We start from the raw sequence: 19,626 nt of genomic DNA, 5'->3' as shown, positions 1-19,626 counted from the left end.
TGCAAAAAAAAAAAAAAACGTTTAGTTAGAAGGGCATCCGAGCTTTGATGTTCTTCTATGTTGGACTGTTCCAGAGCCGACCGCAGAAGACTGTTACCGTAGAAGATCATGGCTTCGTTTCGAATCCCTTCCTCTTTGCTGGTGTCTCTGGCTGCCACCATCTTCTGCCTGCTGGTGGCTTTTCCTGAAGAAACTGAGGGCAAGTCCTGCGTCTTCCACTGCATGCGCGAGGTCATCTCGTGCAAGCGGAAGTTGGCGTTGAAGCCTGGCGGAAATGGCGAATGCTGCAAGAAGTACTACGAGTGCTTCTTGGAGTGCAAACCTGATGCCACGAAATTCCCTCCGTACGTGGAATGGTGGTGGTGGTGATGATGTTGGTGATGTTTGTTTGTGTGTGTGTGTGTGTGTGTGTGTGTGTGTGTGTGTGTGTGTGTGTGTGTGTGTGTGTGTGTGTGTGTGTGTGTGTGTGTGTGTGTGTGTGTGTGTGTGTGTGTGTGTGTGTGTGTGTGTGTGTGTGTGTGTGTGTGTAGACATTTATTTCATGGTTATGGATTGTTGAAACATGGTTTGTGGACTGCCAAAGATTATTTTAAAAGGATTTATTGTGGAAAGTGTGAGAATGAGTGTGTGCACTCATATGTATGTGTGTGTGTGTGTGTGTGTGTGTGCGTGCGTGTGTGAATCGCAATCAGAATAATTTTCATTTGTCACGAAAACCATGAATAAAAGATTAGGTTGTAGACACAAATATAAAGGGGGAAAAATCAGATGGAGCATAAGATGTGTGTGTGTGTGTGTGTGTGTGTGTGTGTGTGTGTGTGTGTGTGTGTGTGTGTGCGTGTGTGTGTGTGTGTGTGTGTGTGCGTGTGTGTGTGTGTGTTATTTCTTTTTTCTTTCTTTTTTGCTTTCTTTATTTCTTTATTCCTTTCTTTCTTTTTTCTTTCTTTTTTTTTTTTATAAGCCATTAAGTAGTATTATACGCGAAATCGTAAATCAATTTACCTTCTTTATCTAGATACGTTCTTCAAAGAATCACATTCATTCACTGTCTGATTATTTATATTTTTGTGTTTCAGTGATATGAGTATAAATTATTATCAATGAAAAAATTATTTAAAAAAACCCATCTGATGTTGACTTCATTTCCTTGTTTTATTATTACCAATTCTAAATCTGGTTATTCTGTATCTTAAGATGTGTTTATGTACACTGTTCTCGAACTAGGTGGATAGCGCATGCCTTCTTTGAGCCCCTTTACTAACCGCGGAAGTGTTCAATCGGCCATTTTGCCACTCGTTTCAGTACAGCGCGAAGCGGTAACTTCATTTCATGTATGTAGCCGAGCGCTCAGCTGGCAACGAGGACTGCTTCACGGCAAGCTTTCAGTTGCTCGCGGCGTTAGTTGTCTCCACAGCAAGTTTGCGTTACGTTTCACTGCACTGTTTTTTCTGTGTTAACTCTCTCCATACGAACGGCGAAAGAGACGAAGTTAACAGCGTTTCATCCCAATTACCATCATCAAAATATTGTTAGCGGGACGCTCTTATACTGAAGAGGTGAATGTTGACAAAGAATACCACAGTTCTGACGACGGAAGCTAAAGGTTGAGTCATTCAGACACCCACTGGACATCCGAGGGGTCTGTGTAGGAGAGAGGACTGGCCGTACTGAGTGAGTTAACTTTGGTTAATAAACCGTTGGCAGATATGAATGAAGACATATTTGACATGTCGTAGGGGCAAGCATAACATGATTTCATCGAAGATACACGGTTACAGTTCAGAAACTACCACCAGTTAGCAGGCGACTTCTCAACGGACTGACGGCCCAATACAAGTATCATTATGGCGTCCACTTGGCTTCAGCTTTCCTGGCCAATGAGCTATGATTTTTTTTCTTTTAGAACAGTGGTTTATGCGAAAATGATCACCCACAGAGAACAGAGCTGTGATGATTTTGTCTGCTGATTGTTGCTGTTGTTGTTGTTATTATTATTTTGTTGTTGTTGTTGCTGCTGTTTTGTTGTTGCTGCTGCTGCTGATGTTATTAATGTTGTTGTTTCAGTTGACAACCATTGACATAAGAAGACACAGATAAAATAACATACAAATTTCCACATTCTGCCGACCTGTATTCACAGATAGAGGTCTTCATAAAACAAAAACATGACACGTTATCATATCGTATCGTATCGTGTCGTGTCGTATAAGTGGTATGTGAAAAGACGTTAAACTAAAGAAAACGCACGTACACACACACACACACACACACACACACACACACACACACACACACACACACACACACACACGCACTCTCTCTCTCTCTCTCTCTCTCTCTCACACACACACACACACACACACAATTCACATATTTTCCCCCTCACATGCCACCTATATTTATTTCAGATGCCAGAGCGGAGCAGGGAAGCGGTCCATGTGGCTGCAGGAGGACGTCACAGAACCAGAGGACAGCAGGCTGCCATCCTTCTCAGACTTCTTCTGACCCGGAACCCGGAACCGGAAATCACAAGTCACGTGACCCTGGCAGACTGGCAGAGCACACAACACACCCAAACAACAACAACAACAAAGTGTCTGAATCATACCGCATTGTTAGTTAATTAATTAATTAATTAAGAAATCAGCCGTGCATCATTGGAAACGTTTGAACTTCTTTTTTTTTTTTCAAGCTTACACAGCAAGCTGACTTCTCAACGATCTTCCTTTCTTTTTGGGGGGAGGGGAGGGAAGGGAGGAAAGTGTGGGGTTGAAGGAAAAAAATGATAAAGAATTGTCCATTTTACTTCTATTATTTTCTTTCTTTTTTTTTTTTTTTTCTTTTTTTTTTTTTTTTTTGCCAATGTTTAGTCGCAGTGTTTATTTTGCATTTTGGGGAGGGAGAGGGGACACATTACAATAAACAGGGTTGTATTTTTGTTGTTGTTTTTTTGTTTTTTCTGGTGTGTTTTTTTGTTTTTTGTTTTTAATTAAAGCAACAATCGATCACCAAAATTAATATTAGCGTTTTCGTTTTTCTTTGTTTGTATTGAACTTGTTCTTCTTTGTTGGTAGGCTGACGCCGCTCTTGGTTCATGTGTTGATGATCTGATAATACGATGGCTCTTTTTTTTCTTTTTTTGTTTGTTTCACTCTTGGGTAAGAATCAATAAAGAACATCTACAAGTCTTCTTCATCGTCGTCGTCTTCTCTCTTCCCTTCTTTGTCTGTATTTCTTTCACTCTCTGTCTGTCTGTCTGTCTGTCTGTCTGTCTGTCACACACACACACACACGCACACGCGCGCGCGCACACACACACACACACACACACACACACACACATGCACGCACGCACGCACGCACTTTCTCTTGGCTCACAACTGACATTCCAATTGATTCTTTGCTTGATATTGCTTTTAAACGTGTCCACTTTCAACCAGAGGTATTCAGAATTCCATTCATTTCCCTTTAAGATTTCCCCATTAATAACAGTGAATTTTGTATCGTTTATGCTTTGAAATTGTTCAGTGGTAATGTTTTCGTAAGAAAATCGTGTAGCCTATTCTTTGTAAAAAAATATATATATATATATATATATATATATATATATATATATATATAAAAGAAAAGAAAAACAAAATTTGATATGTTACATTCCCCTAGGATGGTATAATTCATTCTATTTTACATTATTATTATTATCATTATTATTATTGTTATTATTATTATTGTTGTTGTCGTCGTCGTCACTATATTATTATTATTGTTATTGTTATATCATCCTTATCATTATTGTTATCATTGTTGATGTTATTGTTGTTATTATTACTATCATAATTATTATTACCATTATTATTATCATTATTATTATTATTATTATCATTATATCATTCTATATTTTCAATTTCAGTATAGTATATCACGGACAAGAGAATAACCTATAAATGTGTATTTGCTGGATATTCATTACCTCTTAAAACAGGCACTTCACTCAAATAATTATCCTCTGCACCACTAAATGTTCATGTAATTGTCATAAATAGGGACTCAAAATCAACTATCCTATCATAGTTCTTTGCGCAAAAACGTAGAATATAAATTTTTGAAAAAGGATAAACCCTCTCAGCGTGAATTTTACCTGATCAATAAACAGACACAACCATGTTTTCCATCTGTGTGTGTGTGTGTGTGTGTGTGTGTGTGTGTGTGTGTGTGTGTGTGTGTGTGTGTGTGTGTCCAAGGAACGGTTTTCTACTCACATTTTCAGTGCATGCCTGTCTGTCTGTCTGTCTGTCTGTCTGTCTGTCTGTCTGTCTCTCTCTCTCTCTCTCTCTCTCTCTCTCTCTCTCTCTCGTATTCATTTTTTATGCATGTGTGCGTGCGTACGGTCAATGCACCCATGAAACGGTTCGGTAATGAAAACAGTTCTCCAATTTGTTTGCATTATATAAAAAATTTAATGGAAAAAAAAGGATATTAAAAAAAAAAAAAAAAAACCCAGTCACACACTGAAACACACGAACAGAGTCTGCAACCTCGTGACGCTGGAGCGTAATCAGACGCAAAGATCATGGCGCGGCAAACATTATGATATATTCATGGTATCCCAGGAACAAAACTGTTAATGAAGAGACGTTCAGTGACACAAAGCATGAACTGGATAATACTTTTTTTTTTTTTTTTTTTTTTTTTTTTTTGCTGCCCCATCATCTGCACCGTTTCAGTAGCATTACTCCCACGCCGCTCATTTAGATTCCCCAATACACGGCCACACCCGGGTTCGTCCGTCACAGTTCCAGCGTCAGAAATCCATCGATGTTAGGTCGCCAGGAGGCCACACACCAGAGGAGACCCTGCACTGCTGCTGAGTCACTTCGGTGGTGTTCAGTGGTGCCTATTCTGATTTAACGTAGTTAGGACATCACCTACTAAGCCCTTCTACTAACGACAATTATGGCTTAGTCGCGGAGCCAGACTGAGAGAACGTCCCTCCCAGTGTGAAGACCGACACCACGTCCCTCAAACAACAGCTCCCCCATGAATCTGCCGACACTGAAGACATTGACAGGACTCATCCCAAGCATAGAAGTGGAGGGGTGTCGAAACTGAGGTCACCATGAGAGCAGGGCATGAAAGGCCACAGACTTTACACCTTTCTGTCAGTCTCTACCGGATAATACTTTGTACTGTGTCATACAACAGATATCCCCCCCCCCCTTTCTCTCTCTCTCTCTCTCTCTCTCTCTCTCTCTCTCTCTCTCTCTCTCTCGTCTTTTCTCTTTTCTTTTTTCCCCCCTGAAATCAGTCACACGAAAACCACGCATAAAAACTCACATCTTCAGAATGACACCAGCTGCAGTGAACTAACTGACCCCTCACCAGACGAGTTAGATCACGTACTAATGGACCAAGACAGCTAACACCCACCCTCAACTTAAAGTTGAGCGAGGACGTCACTGCACTACAACTTAACTAGGAAAGACCGGCCTATGCAAAAGCATGTGGAGTTATAGAGGATGAACTGCATTTTCTGGACAACTGACTTGCGTACTCTGACTTGAGATCTCGCCTACTTGTGACAGTTAATTCCCAGTTGTTGTTGTTGTTGTTGTTGTCTGTTTGTTGTTGTTGTCGTTGTTGTCTGTTTTGCTGTTGTCTCTTTTGTTGTTGTTGTCTGTTTTGTTGTTGTTGTTGTCTGTTTTGTTGTTGTTGATGTTGTTGTTTGTTTTGTTGTTGTTGTTGTTGTCTGTTTTGTTGTTGTTGTTGTTGTCTGTTTTGTTGTTGTTGTCTGTTTTGTTGTTGTTGTTGTTGTCTGTTTTGTTGTTGTTGTTGTCTGTTTTGTTGTTGTTGTCTGTTTTGTTGTTGTTGTTGTTGTCTGTTTTGTTGTTGTTGTTGTCTGTTTGTTGTTGTTGTTGTCTGTTTTGTTGTTGTTGCCTGTTTTGTTGTTGTCTGTTGTTGTTGTTGTCTGTTTTGTTGATGTTGATGTTGTTGTCTGTTTTGTTGTTGTCTGTTGTTGTTGTTTTCTGTTTTTGTTGTTGTCCGTTTTGTTGATGTTGTTGTTGTTGTAAATGTTTTTGTCTGTTTTGTTGTTGTTGTTGTCTGTTTGTCGTTGTTGTCTGTTTTGTTGTTGTTGTCGTTGTTGTCTGTTTTGCTGTTGTTTCTTTTGTTGTTGTCTGTTTTCTTCTGGTTGTCTGTTTTGTTGTTGCTGTTGTTGTCTGTTTTGTTGTTGTTGTTGTCGTCTGTTTTGTTGTTGTTGTTATTATCTGTTTTGTTGTTGATGTTGTTGTTGTCTGTTTTGCTGTTGTTGTTGTCTGTTTTGTTGTTGTTGTTGTTGTCTGTTTTGTTGTTGATGTTGTTGTTGTCTGTTTTGCTGTTGTTGTTGTCTGTTTTGTTGTTGTTGTTGTCTGTTTTGTTGTTGTTGTTGTTGTCTGTTTTGTTGTTGTTGTTGTTGTCTGTTTTGTTGTTGTTGTTGTTGTCTGTTTTGCTGTTGTTGTTGTCTGTTTTGTTGTTGTTGTTGTTGCTCTTGTCTGTTTTGTTGTTGTCTGTTGTTGTTGTTTTCTGTTTTGTTGTTGTCGTTCTTGTTGTTGTTGTTGTTGTCTGTTTTGTTGTTGTTGTTGTTGTTGTCTGTTTTGTTGTTGTCTGTTGTTGTTGTTGTTGTCTGTTTTGTTGTTGTCTGTTGTTGTTGTTGTTGTCTGTTTTGTTGATGTTGATGTTGTTGTCTGTTTTGTTGTTGTTGTTGTTGTTGTTGTCGTCTGTTTTGTTGTTGTTGTCTGTTTTGTTGTTGTCTGTTGTTGTTGTTTTCTGTTTTTGTTGTTGTCCGTTTTGTTGATGTTGTTGTTGTTGTAAATGTTTTTGTCTGTTTTGTTGTTGTTGTTGTCTGTTTGTTGTTGTCGTTGTTGTCTGTTTTGCTGTTGTTTCTTTTGTTGTTGTCTGTTTTCTTCTGGTTGTCTGTTTTGTTGTTGTTGTCTGTTCTGTTGTTGTTGTTGTTGTCTGGTGTTGTCTGTTTTGTTGTTGTTGTCTGTTTTGTTGTTGTTGTTGTTGTTGTCTGGTGTTGTCTGTTTTGTTGTTGCTGTCTGTTTTGTTGTTGTTGTTGTTGTCTGTTTTGTTGTTGTTGTTGTTGTTGTCTGGTGTTGTCTGTTTTGTTGTTGCTGTCTGTTTTGTTGTTGTTGTTGTCTGTTTTGTTGTTGTTGTTGTTGTCTGTTTTATTGTTGTTGTTGCTGTCTGTTTTGTTGTTGTCGTCGTCTGTTTCGTTGTTGTCTGGTGTTGTCTGTTTTGTTGTTGTTGTTATTGTTTTCTGTTTTGTTGCTGTTGTTGTTGTTGTCTGTTGTGTTGTTATTGTTGTTGTTGTCTGTTTGTTTTTTGTTTTTTAAATGCCCACTTTTTTTCAGGCTGCTGCATTCCAGCCTACTTTGAATCCATCACACGACGTCCAGCTACCATGCCATCATGCCTGATTAACAGTCCTGTCACATCATATATCATTTCAACTGAATGTATGGCTCAGTTTGCTAGGCTTTGGTAGCTTTCTGTCAGCAGTTTAGAGTATGTTATTTTATATTTTCATGAAAGGTAAAATTAATGTCAACTTGTGCTAATCATCGGGCTAGTTTCAAAGAAGTAACCTTTTTTCTCCCCAGTTAACTCACTCAGTACGGCCAGTCCTCTCTTCTCCTCTACACAGACCCCTCGGATGTCCAGTGGGTGTCTGAATGACCCAACCTTTAGCTTCCGTCGTCAGAATTGTGGTATCTTTGTCAACATTCACCTCTTCAGTATAAGAGCCTTCTGCTTGCAATATTTTGATGGTGGTAATTGGGGTGAAACGCTGTTAACGTCGTCTCTTTCGCCGTTCGTATGGAGAGAGTTAAACAGCTCTCCTTTGCGATAATCATCTCTGAAGCGGCAAGTTTTTTTAAGTGTTAAGTGTTCCAGAAGTATCTGTATTCGGAGGAAAACTTTTGTGGTTGTTGTTGTTGTTGTTTATAGAGATTCATTACTGTGTTAGGAAATGCGCAATAGAGTTAGTTTTCACAAACCGCCACCGGTTTTGTTGTTGTTTTTGTTCTTGTTCTTCTTTTCTTCTTTTTTTTTTCTTCTCAAAGTATCACTTGATTATCATTATATCAATACATGATATCAGTTTCAGTTTCAGTTTCAGGTAGGTGTCAAAGCGTGCGGGCACATCCATATACGCTGCACCATATCTGGTTTGTTAAAAAAAAAAAAGAAAAAAAAAAAAGATAAACAGATGCCTTGACCTTCACATAAGCTCAATACGCATGTCAGGCCATGGAATCAGACCATTCGCCTTTTTGCATCAGTGACTGACAGGGATGATGAAGAATCTTTAAAACTTTCAGTCATACAGAGGAGTCATGGCCTAGAGGCCTAGGAAGCGAGAGAATCTGAGCGCGCTGGTTCAGTCGAATCACGGCTCAGCCGCCGATATTTTCTCCTCCCTCCCGGCACTAGACCTTGAGTGGTGGTCTGCATCATAGTGGACTCTAGTCAGTCGGATGAGACGATAAACCGAGGTCCCGTGTGCAGCATGCACTTAGCGCACGTAAAAGAACCCACGGCAACAAAAGGGTTGTTCCTGGCAAAATTCTGTTGAAAAATCCACTTCGATAGGAAAACTGACAAATATAACTACAGGCAGGGAAAAATACAATAAAAATGGGTGGCGCTGCAGCGTAGCGACGCGCTCTCCCTGGGGAGAGCAGCCCGAATTTCACACAGAGAAATTTGTTGTGATAAAAAGAAATACAAATACAAATACCATCCCGTATTATTCGATTCAGCGGTTTCCCAGAGTTGGTAATGTACTGAAAACGTTCATAACTGATTCACTGTCCTGATTATATGCCCCTGTGCGGTTAAATAGACCATAGGCAACGACAATGCCAACTTCATTATTCACCCCACCCAGTGTCTCAGTCCACCAGAAGGAACAAACAGTTTTCGATGTGACACATTAACGTATTCGGCCAGTGTGTGAATGAAGACAGATATGATCATAGTGAATCTGTCATTCCGTCATTCATCTCAGCTGGAATTCAAAACAAAACAGCAACAACTAAACAATTCCAAACAAAATAAAGCAAATACAACAACAACAACAATATAAAAATATGAATAAAAACAAACAAACAAAAATTATATACTACACATGCATAACTTCGGATGCGAGAAGAGATTGGGCTTTTCGGATAGTTACAGGGAGGCTACTGATCTCAGTTTATTTGGCCATTACTTTAGTTGAAAGTTATCTACCTTGCAACATGGCAGCCTCCATGGCCGAGAGAAACGAGCGGTGAGACTCCAGTGGTTGTTATTTTCTTTTTGTAAAGCTCGGAATGATTGAAGGTTTGCTTTCATAGGAATGAAAACTTCCAAAATAGGTTAAGCGTTTCACTTAACCACCTGTTTTGTGGTAGTTTCAAAGGATTTTTCCCCCACAGAGCGAAATGACATGTTGATTATGCCTGTGTGAGGGAGTTTTTAGGGAAAACAAACGAAAAGTACACATTGAAATTGATCGAATGATCACATAACTTAATGCTTAATCTTTGATTAAGTATCGCATTTTCTTTCACACACACACACACACACACACACACACACACACACACACACACACACACACAAGGTGTGAAGTACTGACGTTACTATTGTTAGTTGTATTTGTACAAGCTTGTACAAGGCATTTATCTTAGTTTAGGATTTGAATGATGTATATTTCTTAAAATAATATATTACTTATAATGATGATGATGATGATTACTAGCAATATCATTAGCATTGTCATTAGTATTTTAATTTGTTCAGCTTAATTATATGTTCATAACACTTCATGCAGCATATGGTATGTTGTGAACTACTTGCACACACCCAGTCTTTCAGGGCCATGGCCTGTTATGCATAAATCATGTGTGTGTATGTGTGTCTGTGTTACAGTTAGATATTTCAACAAATTAACAAAGTGACTTTTTCTATCCACTTTACCGTTTATATCTCTGATTTTTTTTTTTTTTTTTTTTTTTAAACGGTTTTCAGGCCTCTGAGCAAGAAATATTGACCTCAGCTGTCTGTGGCTTGAGAGAACGCCAGCAAGCAGCGTGGAGTTTTGCACAGCGTCACAGTTGTTGTGCATGGAGTATAACATCATCTTGCTACCTGGCTTCTGTATACGAATTCAACTTGCAGAGGTCAGATATATAATGATAAAAGTGGATTAATATGAATGATTATAATTATAACAGTATAACTTTCTCCTTTTTTCTTTTTTTTTCTTTTGTGTGTGTGTGTGTGTGTGTGGGGGGGGGTGATAGTTTTGTGCACTATTTGTTTCATAAATGTTAACGCTAAATAGAATAATGTCCCAGCATCATTTCAGCAAATGATATTGTGTTGTATTACTTTTTGTCACTATGAAATTCGGGCTGATCCTCTTTGGGGAGAGTGTGTCACCACGTAGTAATGCCACCATTGGCCTGTTTTTGTCTCAGTGAGTGCCACCCTTTTTTTCTTTTCTTTTTTTTTTTCTGTATGTAAGTACATGTATTATACATGTATAATTTTATAAATATATTTGTTTTACCAGAAGAGTGGATTTTTTTTCTGCAGGTCTTTGCCAGGGACAACTCCTCACTGAGGCAACCATGTGTTTGTTTTGTATTGTCCATGTGTTCTGTGTGGCTTGTTCAGGATTAAAGAGGCTTTGCCAGTCTTGAATAAAAGCTAATTTGTGTTTGCACATTTTTTCTGTCATTGCTGCTGTGTGCACATGCCAGATGATCGGTATAAGAGCAAGCCCAGCGCTTCCTTTTTTGAGGATGTGTCCGGGTTTGTTCCAATGTACCTTTAATTTACCTCTGTGCAAGCTGAATTGGTAGCGTAAGCAGCATTGGCTTGAAGTTATGTACCTTGTGTGTGGAGAGAGTTAACACTCTTTACTATTTGTTAATCATTTGATTTCCTGGCCTCATTGTTTCTTAATTTCAAGTTGAAAAACCACCGAGGCAACCATGTGTTTGTTCTGTATTGTCCATGTGTTCTGTGTGGCTTGTTCAGGATTAAAGAGGCTATGCCAGTCTTGAATAAAAGCTTATTTGTGTTTGCACATTTCTTCTGTCCTTACTGCTGTGTGCACATGTCAAATGATCGGTATAAGAACAGGCCCGGTGCTTCCTTTTTCAGGGAAGTGTCTGGGTTTGTTGTAATGTACCTTTTATTTACCTGTGTGCTAGCTGAATTGGTAGTGTAAGCAGCATTGGCTTGAAGTTATGTACCTTGTGTGTGGAGAGTTACCACTCTTTGCTTTTTGTTAATCATTTGATCTCCTGGCCTCATTGTTTATTAATGACAGCCCTCTTGTTGCCGTGGGTTCTTTTACATGTGCTAAGTGCATGCTTACACTTGGGACCTTGGTTTTATTGTCTCTTCCAAAAGACTCAAAACTATTCCTGTTAGCCCTATGTAATCTTGCAGATTTAGAAGTCTCTGTACGAACAATTGAGTTTCACTTGTGTTTTTTTTTTTCTTCTGTTCTTTTTTTTTCTTTCTTTTTTTTTAACACGCTTGCTATGTGCTTGTCATTCAGGTTATAATCATAGATCTTTAAAACACAGGCTGATATATTTCATGTCTTTGTTATGTGTATTTATTTAGATGTCCATTTCTTTTTATTCTTTCTTTTTAATTCCCTTTTTTTTCTTTTTTCTCTTTTTCTGTTGTTCTTTCTTCTTTCATTCTCCGCTTACTTTTGTGCTAACAATTGATTTTAAATGAATATAACATGGATGAAAAGGTGCTTCTTTTTTTCCCCCCCTGCAGACAATGATGTCGATGATGTCATCGCTTCCCTGGCGATGGAAGCTGAAGATGCTGAACCTGTCGGCCATGGTCTATTTCCTAGTGCTGTCCCTTGGTTCTCTGGCCGTGGGCGTCATCGTCACTCTGCCCGAGGTCTACGGAGACGACCCCAGCACGTTGTATCGCTGCCGACTCGCCGCCTCCTACATCTTCGTCGTGATGATGCTCAACTACGTTTGCCTGAGGTACTACAGCAGGCACTCTGTCTTGCGGGCAGACCGATGCCCGCTGCCCAGGACGGTAACGGCAGAGGGTGAGGGTCAGGTGTGCCGGACGTGTGAGATCCCCACCCCGCCCCGAGCCAAGCACTGCCCGCTGTGCAACGCCTGCGTGCTGAAGCGGGACCACCACTGCTTCTTCGGCGGCTGCTGCGTGGGCTTCCACAACCAGCGCTACTTCCTGGTGTTCTGCCTGTACAGCAGCATGGGCAGCTTCTACAGCATGGCCGTCACCTTCTCCTACCTCAGCCTCAACTACGCCAGCATCCTCAGCTGGAACTTCTACACCTACCTCGTCCCTTGGGTCGTGTGGTACTGGGCCAACGGACAGGTCCACATCAGTGTCATGGCCATGGTGATTTTCTCTTATTTTTGTGTGCTCACCTTTTTCGGCTCCGCCTATTTTCTGGTGTCGCAGTGCGTCCTGCTGGCGCGGGGGCAGACGAGCTACGAGTTCATGAAGGGCATCAAGCGCTATCGTTGCTCTCCGGGGGAGAGTCTGAGGTCCGTGTTCGGGCCCTGGTGGTTTCTGAACCTGGTCGTGCCTCTGCCGTTTTTGAGGAGCGCAGACAACGGTTTCGACTGGAAAGTGGCTGCCCATGACTTTAACAAGCAGATGTGAAAGAGGTGAGATTTGAAAAGAGAAACAAAGAAATTCATTGTCTGTAATTGATTGATTGATTGATGTGGATACTTATATAGCGCCTATCCTCGGTCAGAGACCAAGCTCTAAGCGCTTTACATACACAGACTGCCTACCTGGGTAGAGCCAACTGACGGCTGCCACTGGGCGCTCATCATTCGTTTCCTGTGTCATTCAATCAGATTTCAGACACACACGCGTGTGTGTGTGTGTGTGTGTGTAGGATGGTGGGGGAGGGGGGTGGGGGGGGTCTGCGTGTTTATGTTCTTGTCTTGGAGGTACTAAACCTTCTACAAAACACAAAACAACAAATGTGGATATACATATATATATGTGAGTGTCTGTGGGTGTTTAAGTTTGTGTGTGTGTGTGTGTGTGTGTTTGTCCATAGAGTAATTCTTGTGTTGACCAAACTGATATAATGGTGATAGTGATACCATAACATGTAAACCCACGGATGTAAGATTGCTACAGTCTGTGGAAAATAATCCATTTTGGTGTTGCCCATGAAGTAGAACAAACCCTGCCTATCTTCACTTCATCTGGTCCATGATCTTTCTTTTATCTGGTCTATCTTTGATTCATGTGGTCTGTCTTCTGTTCATCAGATCTATCTTCTGTTCATCTGGTCAATATCTTCCACTCATTCATTCTACTTTCTGTTCATCTGATCTATCTACCACTCGTTAGTTCTGTCTTCTGTTCAGTGGACATTTTTTTTTTTCTGTTCATCTGGTCTTAGAGGGTCTGCAATTGATTCATCTGGTCTGTCTTCTGGTTCCTCTGGTCTATCAATAGTTAGACCTGTTCAGAATCATACCACCGGATGGCTGGAGTCTGAACAGACTGGAGACAAGGCCACCCACATGGAGATGAACCACTGTGGCTGAACAGGAACGCTGGCTACCTGAATAGTTGTAGTGTTTATTGGGGCCCTGTTTGCTCGGCTTATAAATCGGAGATTGGTACATTAGCTTACCGGCTGGGCCGTAACAGCTAAGTTGTAGTTGTATGATCAGTGGTTTCACCACTGTAATGGGAATTCATTTACAGTCTTTTGTGAAGGTCTGTGTGACTCTCAAACTAGGAGGCAAGACTGCACCTGACTCATAGTGCTACAGCCTTAGGGGGGCAGGGGGGGGGGGAAGGGGGTGGCAAGTTGGTCTTTTGGGATCATCTCAACTGTCCAAAAGTTCCTCTTGGCCAAGAGAGAGTGGGGATGCAACTTTGGCAAGACACTCTCCACTATATAATCAATTTCTAGTCCAGATAATTAGACAATAGTTGTCTCCACTGCTGTTCTGATGGTCATAGTTGCACACAACTATCCAACATTATTGACTGTTGGAATTCAGCATCTGATATGACGGGCGCAATAGCCGAGTGGTTAAAGCGTTGGACTGTCAATCTGAGGGTCCCGGGTTTGAATCACGGTGACGGCACCTGGTGGGTAAAGGGTGGAGATTTTTACGATCTCCCAGGTCAACATATGTGCAGACCTGCTAGTGCCTGAACCCCCTTCGTGTGTATATGCAAGCAGAAGATCAAATACGCACGTTAAAGATCCTGTAATCCATGTCAGCGTTCGGTGGGTTATGGAAACAAGAACATACCCAGCATGCACACCCCCGAAAACGGAGTATGGCTGCCTACATGGCGGGGTAAAAACGGTCATACACGTAAAAGCCCACTCGTGTGCATACGAGTGAATGCAGAAGAAGAAGAAGAAGAAGTAGAAGAAGAAAGCATCTGATATGATCTAATTTTGACATTTTTCTTTAGCGATAAAACATTGAAATTCCCCCCTTTTTTAAGTGTCATTTCAGGTTGCAAAGATATTTTATGTGATCTGACTGGCTCCTTTTTGTATGATAAATCGTTTGACTTCCATTTTATGAATAGTTTAATGTGTAAAATGATTTTAGCCCCTTTTTGGCATTTGTAGTTGTATGGGCACTAAGTGACATGATTTGAATTTATTAAAGATCTATGGGAGTGATGTATTTTTCTCTGTGGTTAACAGTTTTCTGAATTATGTGTGAAGGATGGGGGATGTGGGTGTGTGGCTTGTGTGTTGTACCCACATGTGTGTGTGTGTGTGTGTGTGTGTGTATGTTGTGTACACATGTGTGTGTGTGTGTGTGTGTGTGTTTAAGTGCATGCTCATGTGTGTGTATGCATGTAAACATTTTTCATCTTTCCGCTGTCAGTGGTATTAATGTGTCTGTCTGTCCCAGTGTCTGTCTATCCATCTACCCATGTGTGTGTGTGTGTGTGTGTGTTTAAGTGCATGCTCAGATCAGGTGTGTGTATGCGTGTAAACATTTTGCATCTTTCCAATATAAGTGATATTGATGTGTCTGTTTGTCTGTTTGTCTGGCAATCTACCCATGTGTGTGTGTGTGTTTTTTTTTTGTTTGTGTGTGTATGTGTGTGTGTGTGTGTGTGTGTGCATATATGTGGGTGGGTGAGTAGATCTGTGTATACATGTATGTGTGTGCGTTGAGAGAGAGAGAGAGATATTGAAATGGATTCTTTGAAAAGTGATTTGGACATTTTTTTGTGAATAAAAAGGAATAAGATGTTACTATGAGTTTTCTACATGTTACATCTCTCTCTCTCTCTCTCTCTCTCTCTCTCTCTCTCTCTCTCTCTCTCTCTCTCTCTCTCTCTCTGTCAGTCTGTCTGTCTGTCTCTGTCTGTCTGTCTGTCTCTGTGTGTTTGTGTGTGTTGTGTGTTGTGTGTTTGTTGTTTCTTTTCACAAGTGTGGGAGGATGGGCGTGTGAGCATATGTGCTCCCTCCCTCATAAGAAGAAAACCCCCAAAGGTATACACACACAGAGACAATACATACACACACGCGCGCAAGCGTACACACACGCACACACACACATACACATATACGCTGTCATAAAACACACACACACACACACACACACACACACAGAGTTGTTTCATTCTAACTTTAAATGTAATATCATGTTACCCGAACGTTTTTTTTTTGTGTGTTTTTTTTTCTTTTTACATAATAATTGATTCGACCATGGTGATTAGGGAAGGATATGCTAATCAGTCACTCGTATTTCGCTTTGATATTTGTTGACGAGGATTTCGACTTCTTCTTCTTCTTCTTCTTCTTCTTCTTTTCTTCTTCTTCGTTCGTGGGCTGCAACTCCTACATTCACTCGTATGTACACGAGTGGGCTTTTACGTGTATTACCGTTTTTAGCCCCGCTATGAAGGCAGCCATACTCCGTTATCGGGGGTGACGAGCATTTGAATGAGCCGAGTTGAATTGAATTCTTTCGCTGACTGTTCCACCTTGTGCACTTGTATGTATGTTTTATTTCGGGTTTTTTTTTCTTTGTCTGTGAAAATTGGGCTGCTCTCTCCAGGGAGAGTGCATCGCTACACTGAATTTTTTTAATTTTTTTGCTGCGTGTGGTTTTATTTGTTTTTTCCTATCGAAGTGGATTTTTCTACAGAGAATTCTGTCCGGAACAACACTTTTGTTGCTGTGGATTCTCTTACGTGCGCTAAGTGCATGCTGTACACGGGACCTCGGTTTATAGTCTCATCCGAATGACTAGCGTCCAGACCACCAGTCAAGGTCTAGTGGAGGGGGAGAACATAATCGGCGGCCTTGAGGTGTTTCAGTCTCCATACAGGCCGAATCACAGTAGAGACAGCCCTCTTACACATATCCAACACATTATTGTCCTGCACACACAGCAGAGGTGTCTCAGTTCTGTGTCTGCTCGATCTCTCTGCAGCTTTTGACACAATAGATCACGATATTCTTCTCAACCGTCTTCATCATACGTTTGGAATCTCTGGCACAGCTCTCGATGGAATCAAACCTTACCTCTCCAATCGTACTCAAAGGGCGTTCATCTCCAGTTCTCATTCTGAATCCAGACCACTTCCTGTTCGATATGGTGTTCCCCAAGGTTCAGTTCTTGGTCCAATATTATTTAGTCTGTACATTCAACCATTGTACGGCATCATCAGACAACATCGTTGTGATTTTTGCTGATGACTCCTGACTTACTATAGCTTCTTCCTCAAATTCACCTGAGGAAAATCCGTACCGTTCGACCGTATGTAACTATTGAAGCAACCACTCAGCTTGTTTGTTCCTTGATCCTAAGTCACATTGACCACTGCAATTCACTTAGTGACTTGCTGGTCTGCCTTCTAATTTGTTGTCTCGCCTTCAGATTATAAACAATACTGCAAGAATCATTTTCAGAAAGTCAAAAGAGATTCACTCTTACGTCAACGTCTTTGGTTACCCATCCAGTAGAGAATTCAGTGAAAATTGCCACATTGGCTCATCGTCACTTTGAAGTATCTTTCCCATCTTACTTCTCTTCTGTCCTTTATGCTTACACACTTTCCCGTTTTCTCGGGGCTTCTGCTAAAAAGGTCCTTCCAGTCCTCAAAACCTCTTCAAAGACATTATTTTGCCGAAGGGCCTTTCAGTATCAAACACTTTCTGTCTGGAATTCTCTTCCTCTGGATCTCCGTCACTTGTCAACGCTGTTCTCCTTAAAAAAAATAATTTAAAAAAAAACAAAAAACATTGAAAAAGCGCCTGCTCAAACAGGCCTTTGGGTGTGATGGAGGTAATTGTCTGCATTCTTCCTCCTTCTAGTTCTAACCACCCCACTTCACCCTGTACTGAAATCATATATATATATATATATATATATATATATATATTATGTGTGTGTGTATGTGTGCGCGCGAGCGTGTGTGTGTGCGTGTGTGCGTGTGGGGGGCAAATTTTTGGTCTCATGTGCGTGTGTGTGTGTTCGTGATTGTTAATATCTGCAATTTGTAGTATTGCCTTGGTGTATAAATATATATATATATATATATGTATATATATATGTATGTATGTATGTATATACATTCTTCATATCTGCAATTTGTCGAACTGCCTTGATGTATAGACACACACACACACACACACACACACACACACACACACACACACACACACACATATATATATATATATATATATATATATATATAGTTTTTTTCATATGCAGAGGTATGTTATTATGTACTATTTTATATGTATTGTTTCATGAGAGGCGCTTAGAGCCCGTTATATGGGGCGTTGACGCGATTTAAGTGCTATCTATTATCATTGTGATCTGACTTGACATTTGCTGATACACTTGTTGTCAGTGACATTCGTATCATCAATGTTGATGACTGCGCTGATTAACAGAAAATGGACATATCATCAACACTCACGACACTTCTTCCAGAGATGACGATCAGTGATGAATGATAAGTGTTGACAGCTGTGACGAATGATGATGGTGGTGTGTCCATCGAGATCGATGATGACCATCGTTGTCATCCAGCTGGGGGATGGGGGGAGGGTGGTGGTGGGGTGGGGGGGGGGGAGGATGCTCATGAATCTATCTGTGAATGCGCAGATGGCTGAATAGTCCAATCTGCGCACGAAATGTTCGCGCTGACAGTTGGGGCAGACAAAGACAGGCATACCATTGTCAGGGAGCTTGTTTGCCCGTGACTTTCTGGCCTGCCTCTTCTCAACAGCTGCAGCAGTCCTGTTGGCCTCGCACATCTTGGCGCCTTTGTGCACAGCAGCGCGCCATTTGTCACGGTCCACTGCAGATTCCACCCAGGAGTCAGGGTTGATATCAAACGCTTTCAGAGAGACTTTCAGAGTATCTCTGAAGCGCTTCTTCTGACCTCCGTGTGATCTCTTCCCTCGTTGCAGTTCGCCATAGAAGACCCTTTTGGGCAGCCGATGGTCTGGCATGCGCGCCACGTGTCCAGCCCAGCAAAGCTGGGACTGCATCAGGATGGTGAAGATGCTGGGAAGGGTGACTTTTGCGAGCACCTCTGTGTCTGGGGTCTTGTCTTGCCACTTGATGTTCAGTAGCTTCCTGAGGCATGTTGTGTGGAAGTGGTTCAGCTTCTTGGCATGTCGTTGGTACACTGTCCAAGTTTCGCAGGTGTACAGTAGTGTGGAGAGAACTACTGCTCTGTAGACCTTTAGCTTGGCCTCAAGACTAATGCCTCTTCTGTTCCAGACATTTGCATTGAGTCTACCAAAAGTTGCGCTTGCTCTTGCAATCCTGACGTTCACTTCATCGTCGATGGTTGCATTTCGTGACAGTGTGCTGCCAAGGTATGTGAACCGCTCCACCGCACTGAGTCTCTGACCGTTGACTGTGATGTTGGGCTCAACGTAGGGTTTCCCTGGGGCTGGCTGATGGAGAACTTCAGTTTTCCTCGTGCTGATGGTAAGGCCGAAGTTCCTGCTGGCAGTGGCAAACTTGTCGACGCTGAGTTGCATGTCAGCTTCAGATCCAGCGTTGAGGGCACAATCATCAGCAAACAAAAAGTCTCTGATGATGTCTGTCATGACCTTCGTTTTTGCTTGAAGCCTTCTGAGGTTAAACAACTTGCCATCTGTTCGGTACTTTAGGCCGATTCCAACATCGCCATCTCTGAAGGCATCAGTAAGCATTGCAGAGAACATGAGGCTGAACAGCGTTGGAGCCAGGACGCAGCCTTGCTTGACACCATTTGTGACAGCAAAAGGAGCAGATGTTTCGCCTTTGTCCTGGACTCGAGCCTGCATGCCTTCATGGAACTGGCTGACCAAGGAAATAAATTTCCGAGGGCATCCGTACTTGGCCATGATCTTCCACAGTCCCTCTCTACTCACGGTGTCGAAGGCCTTAGTGAGGTCGACATAGGTGGAGAACAGATCAGCATTTTGCTCCTGACATTTCTCTTGCAGCTGCCTTGCAGCAAACACCATGTCGGTGGTTCCGCGCTCTTTCCGGAATCCACATTGGCTCTCAGGCAAATGACCTTGGTCAAGGTGTGCTG

The 19,626-nt window shown here is 41.5% G+C and overlaps 2 protein-coding genes across 4 annotated transcripts in view; both read left to right on the top strand.

Annotated features, from left to right (window-relative positions):
* LOC143291106 (uncharacterized) overlaps positions 1–2,691 on the top strand; it is a 34,362-nt gene extending 31,671 nt beyond the window's left edge. The window contains exons 2-3 of the mRNA XM_076600733.1: positions 75–344; positions 2,409–2,691. Coding sequence (XP_076456848.1) covers positions 109–344; positions 2,409–2,505 — 333 coding nt within the window. The 5' untranslated portion in view covers positions 75–108 and the 3' untranslated portion in view covers positions 2,506–2,691. The remainder of the gene's footprint in view (positions 1–74; positions 345–2,408) is intronic.
* Positions 2,692–9,271: 6,580 nt separating this feature from the next.
* Positions 9,272–19,626, top strand: part of LOC143290837 (palmitoyltransferase ZDHHC22-like) — an 87,614-nt gene continuing 77,259 nt past the window's right edge. The window contains exons 1-4 of one of the 3 annotated variants that reach the window (XR_013056446.1): positions 9,272–9,313; positions 10,057–10,208; positions 11,836–12,719; positions 13,534–13,800. Coding sequence is in view for 2 of the 3 variants with exons in the window: in XM_076600372.1 (XP_076456487.1) it covers positions 10,152–10,208; positions 11,836–12,714 (936 nt within the window). In the remaining variant the exon portion in view is untranslated. Of the gene's footprint in view, positions 9,314–10,056; positions 10,209–11,835; positions 12,930–13,533; positions 13,863–19,626 lie in introns of those variants that run through there. The other 2 variants (XM_076600372.1, XM_076600371.1) reach the window with 2 other exon arrangements.

The sequence above is a fragment of the Babylonia areolata genome, chromosome 16 (assembly GCF_041734735.1).
Source record: "Babylonia areolata isolate BAREFJ2019XMU chromosome 16, ASM4173473v1, whole genome shotgun sequence".
Lineage (NCBI taxonomy): Eukaryota > Metazoa > Mollusca > Gastropoda > Neogastropoda > Buccinidae > Babylonia > Babylonia areolata.
The sequence above is the reverse complement of the archived record's forward strand: the minus strand, read 5'-3'. Positions and strand labels throughout refer to the sequence as shown.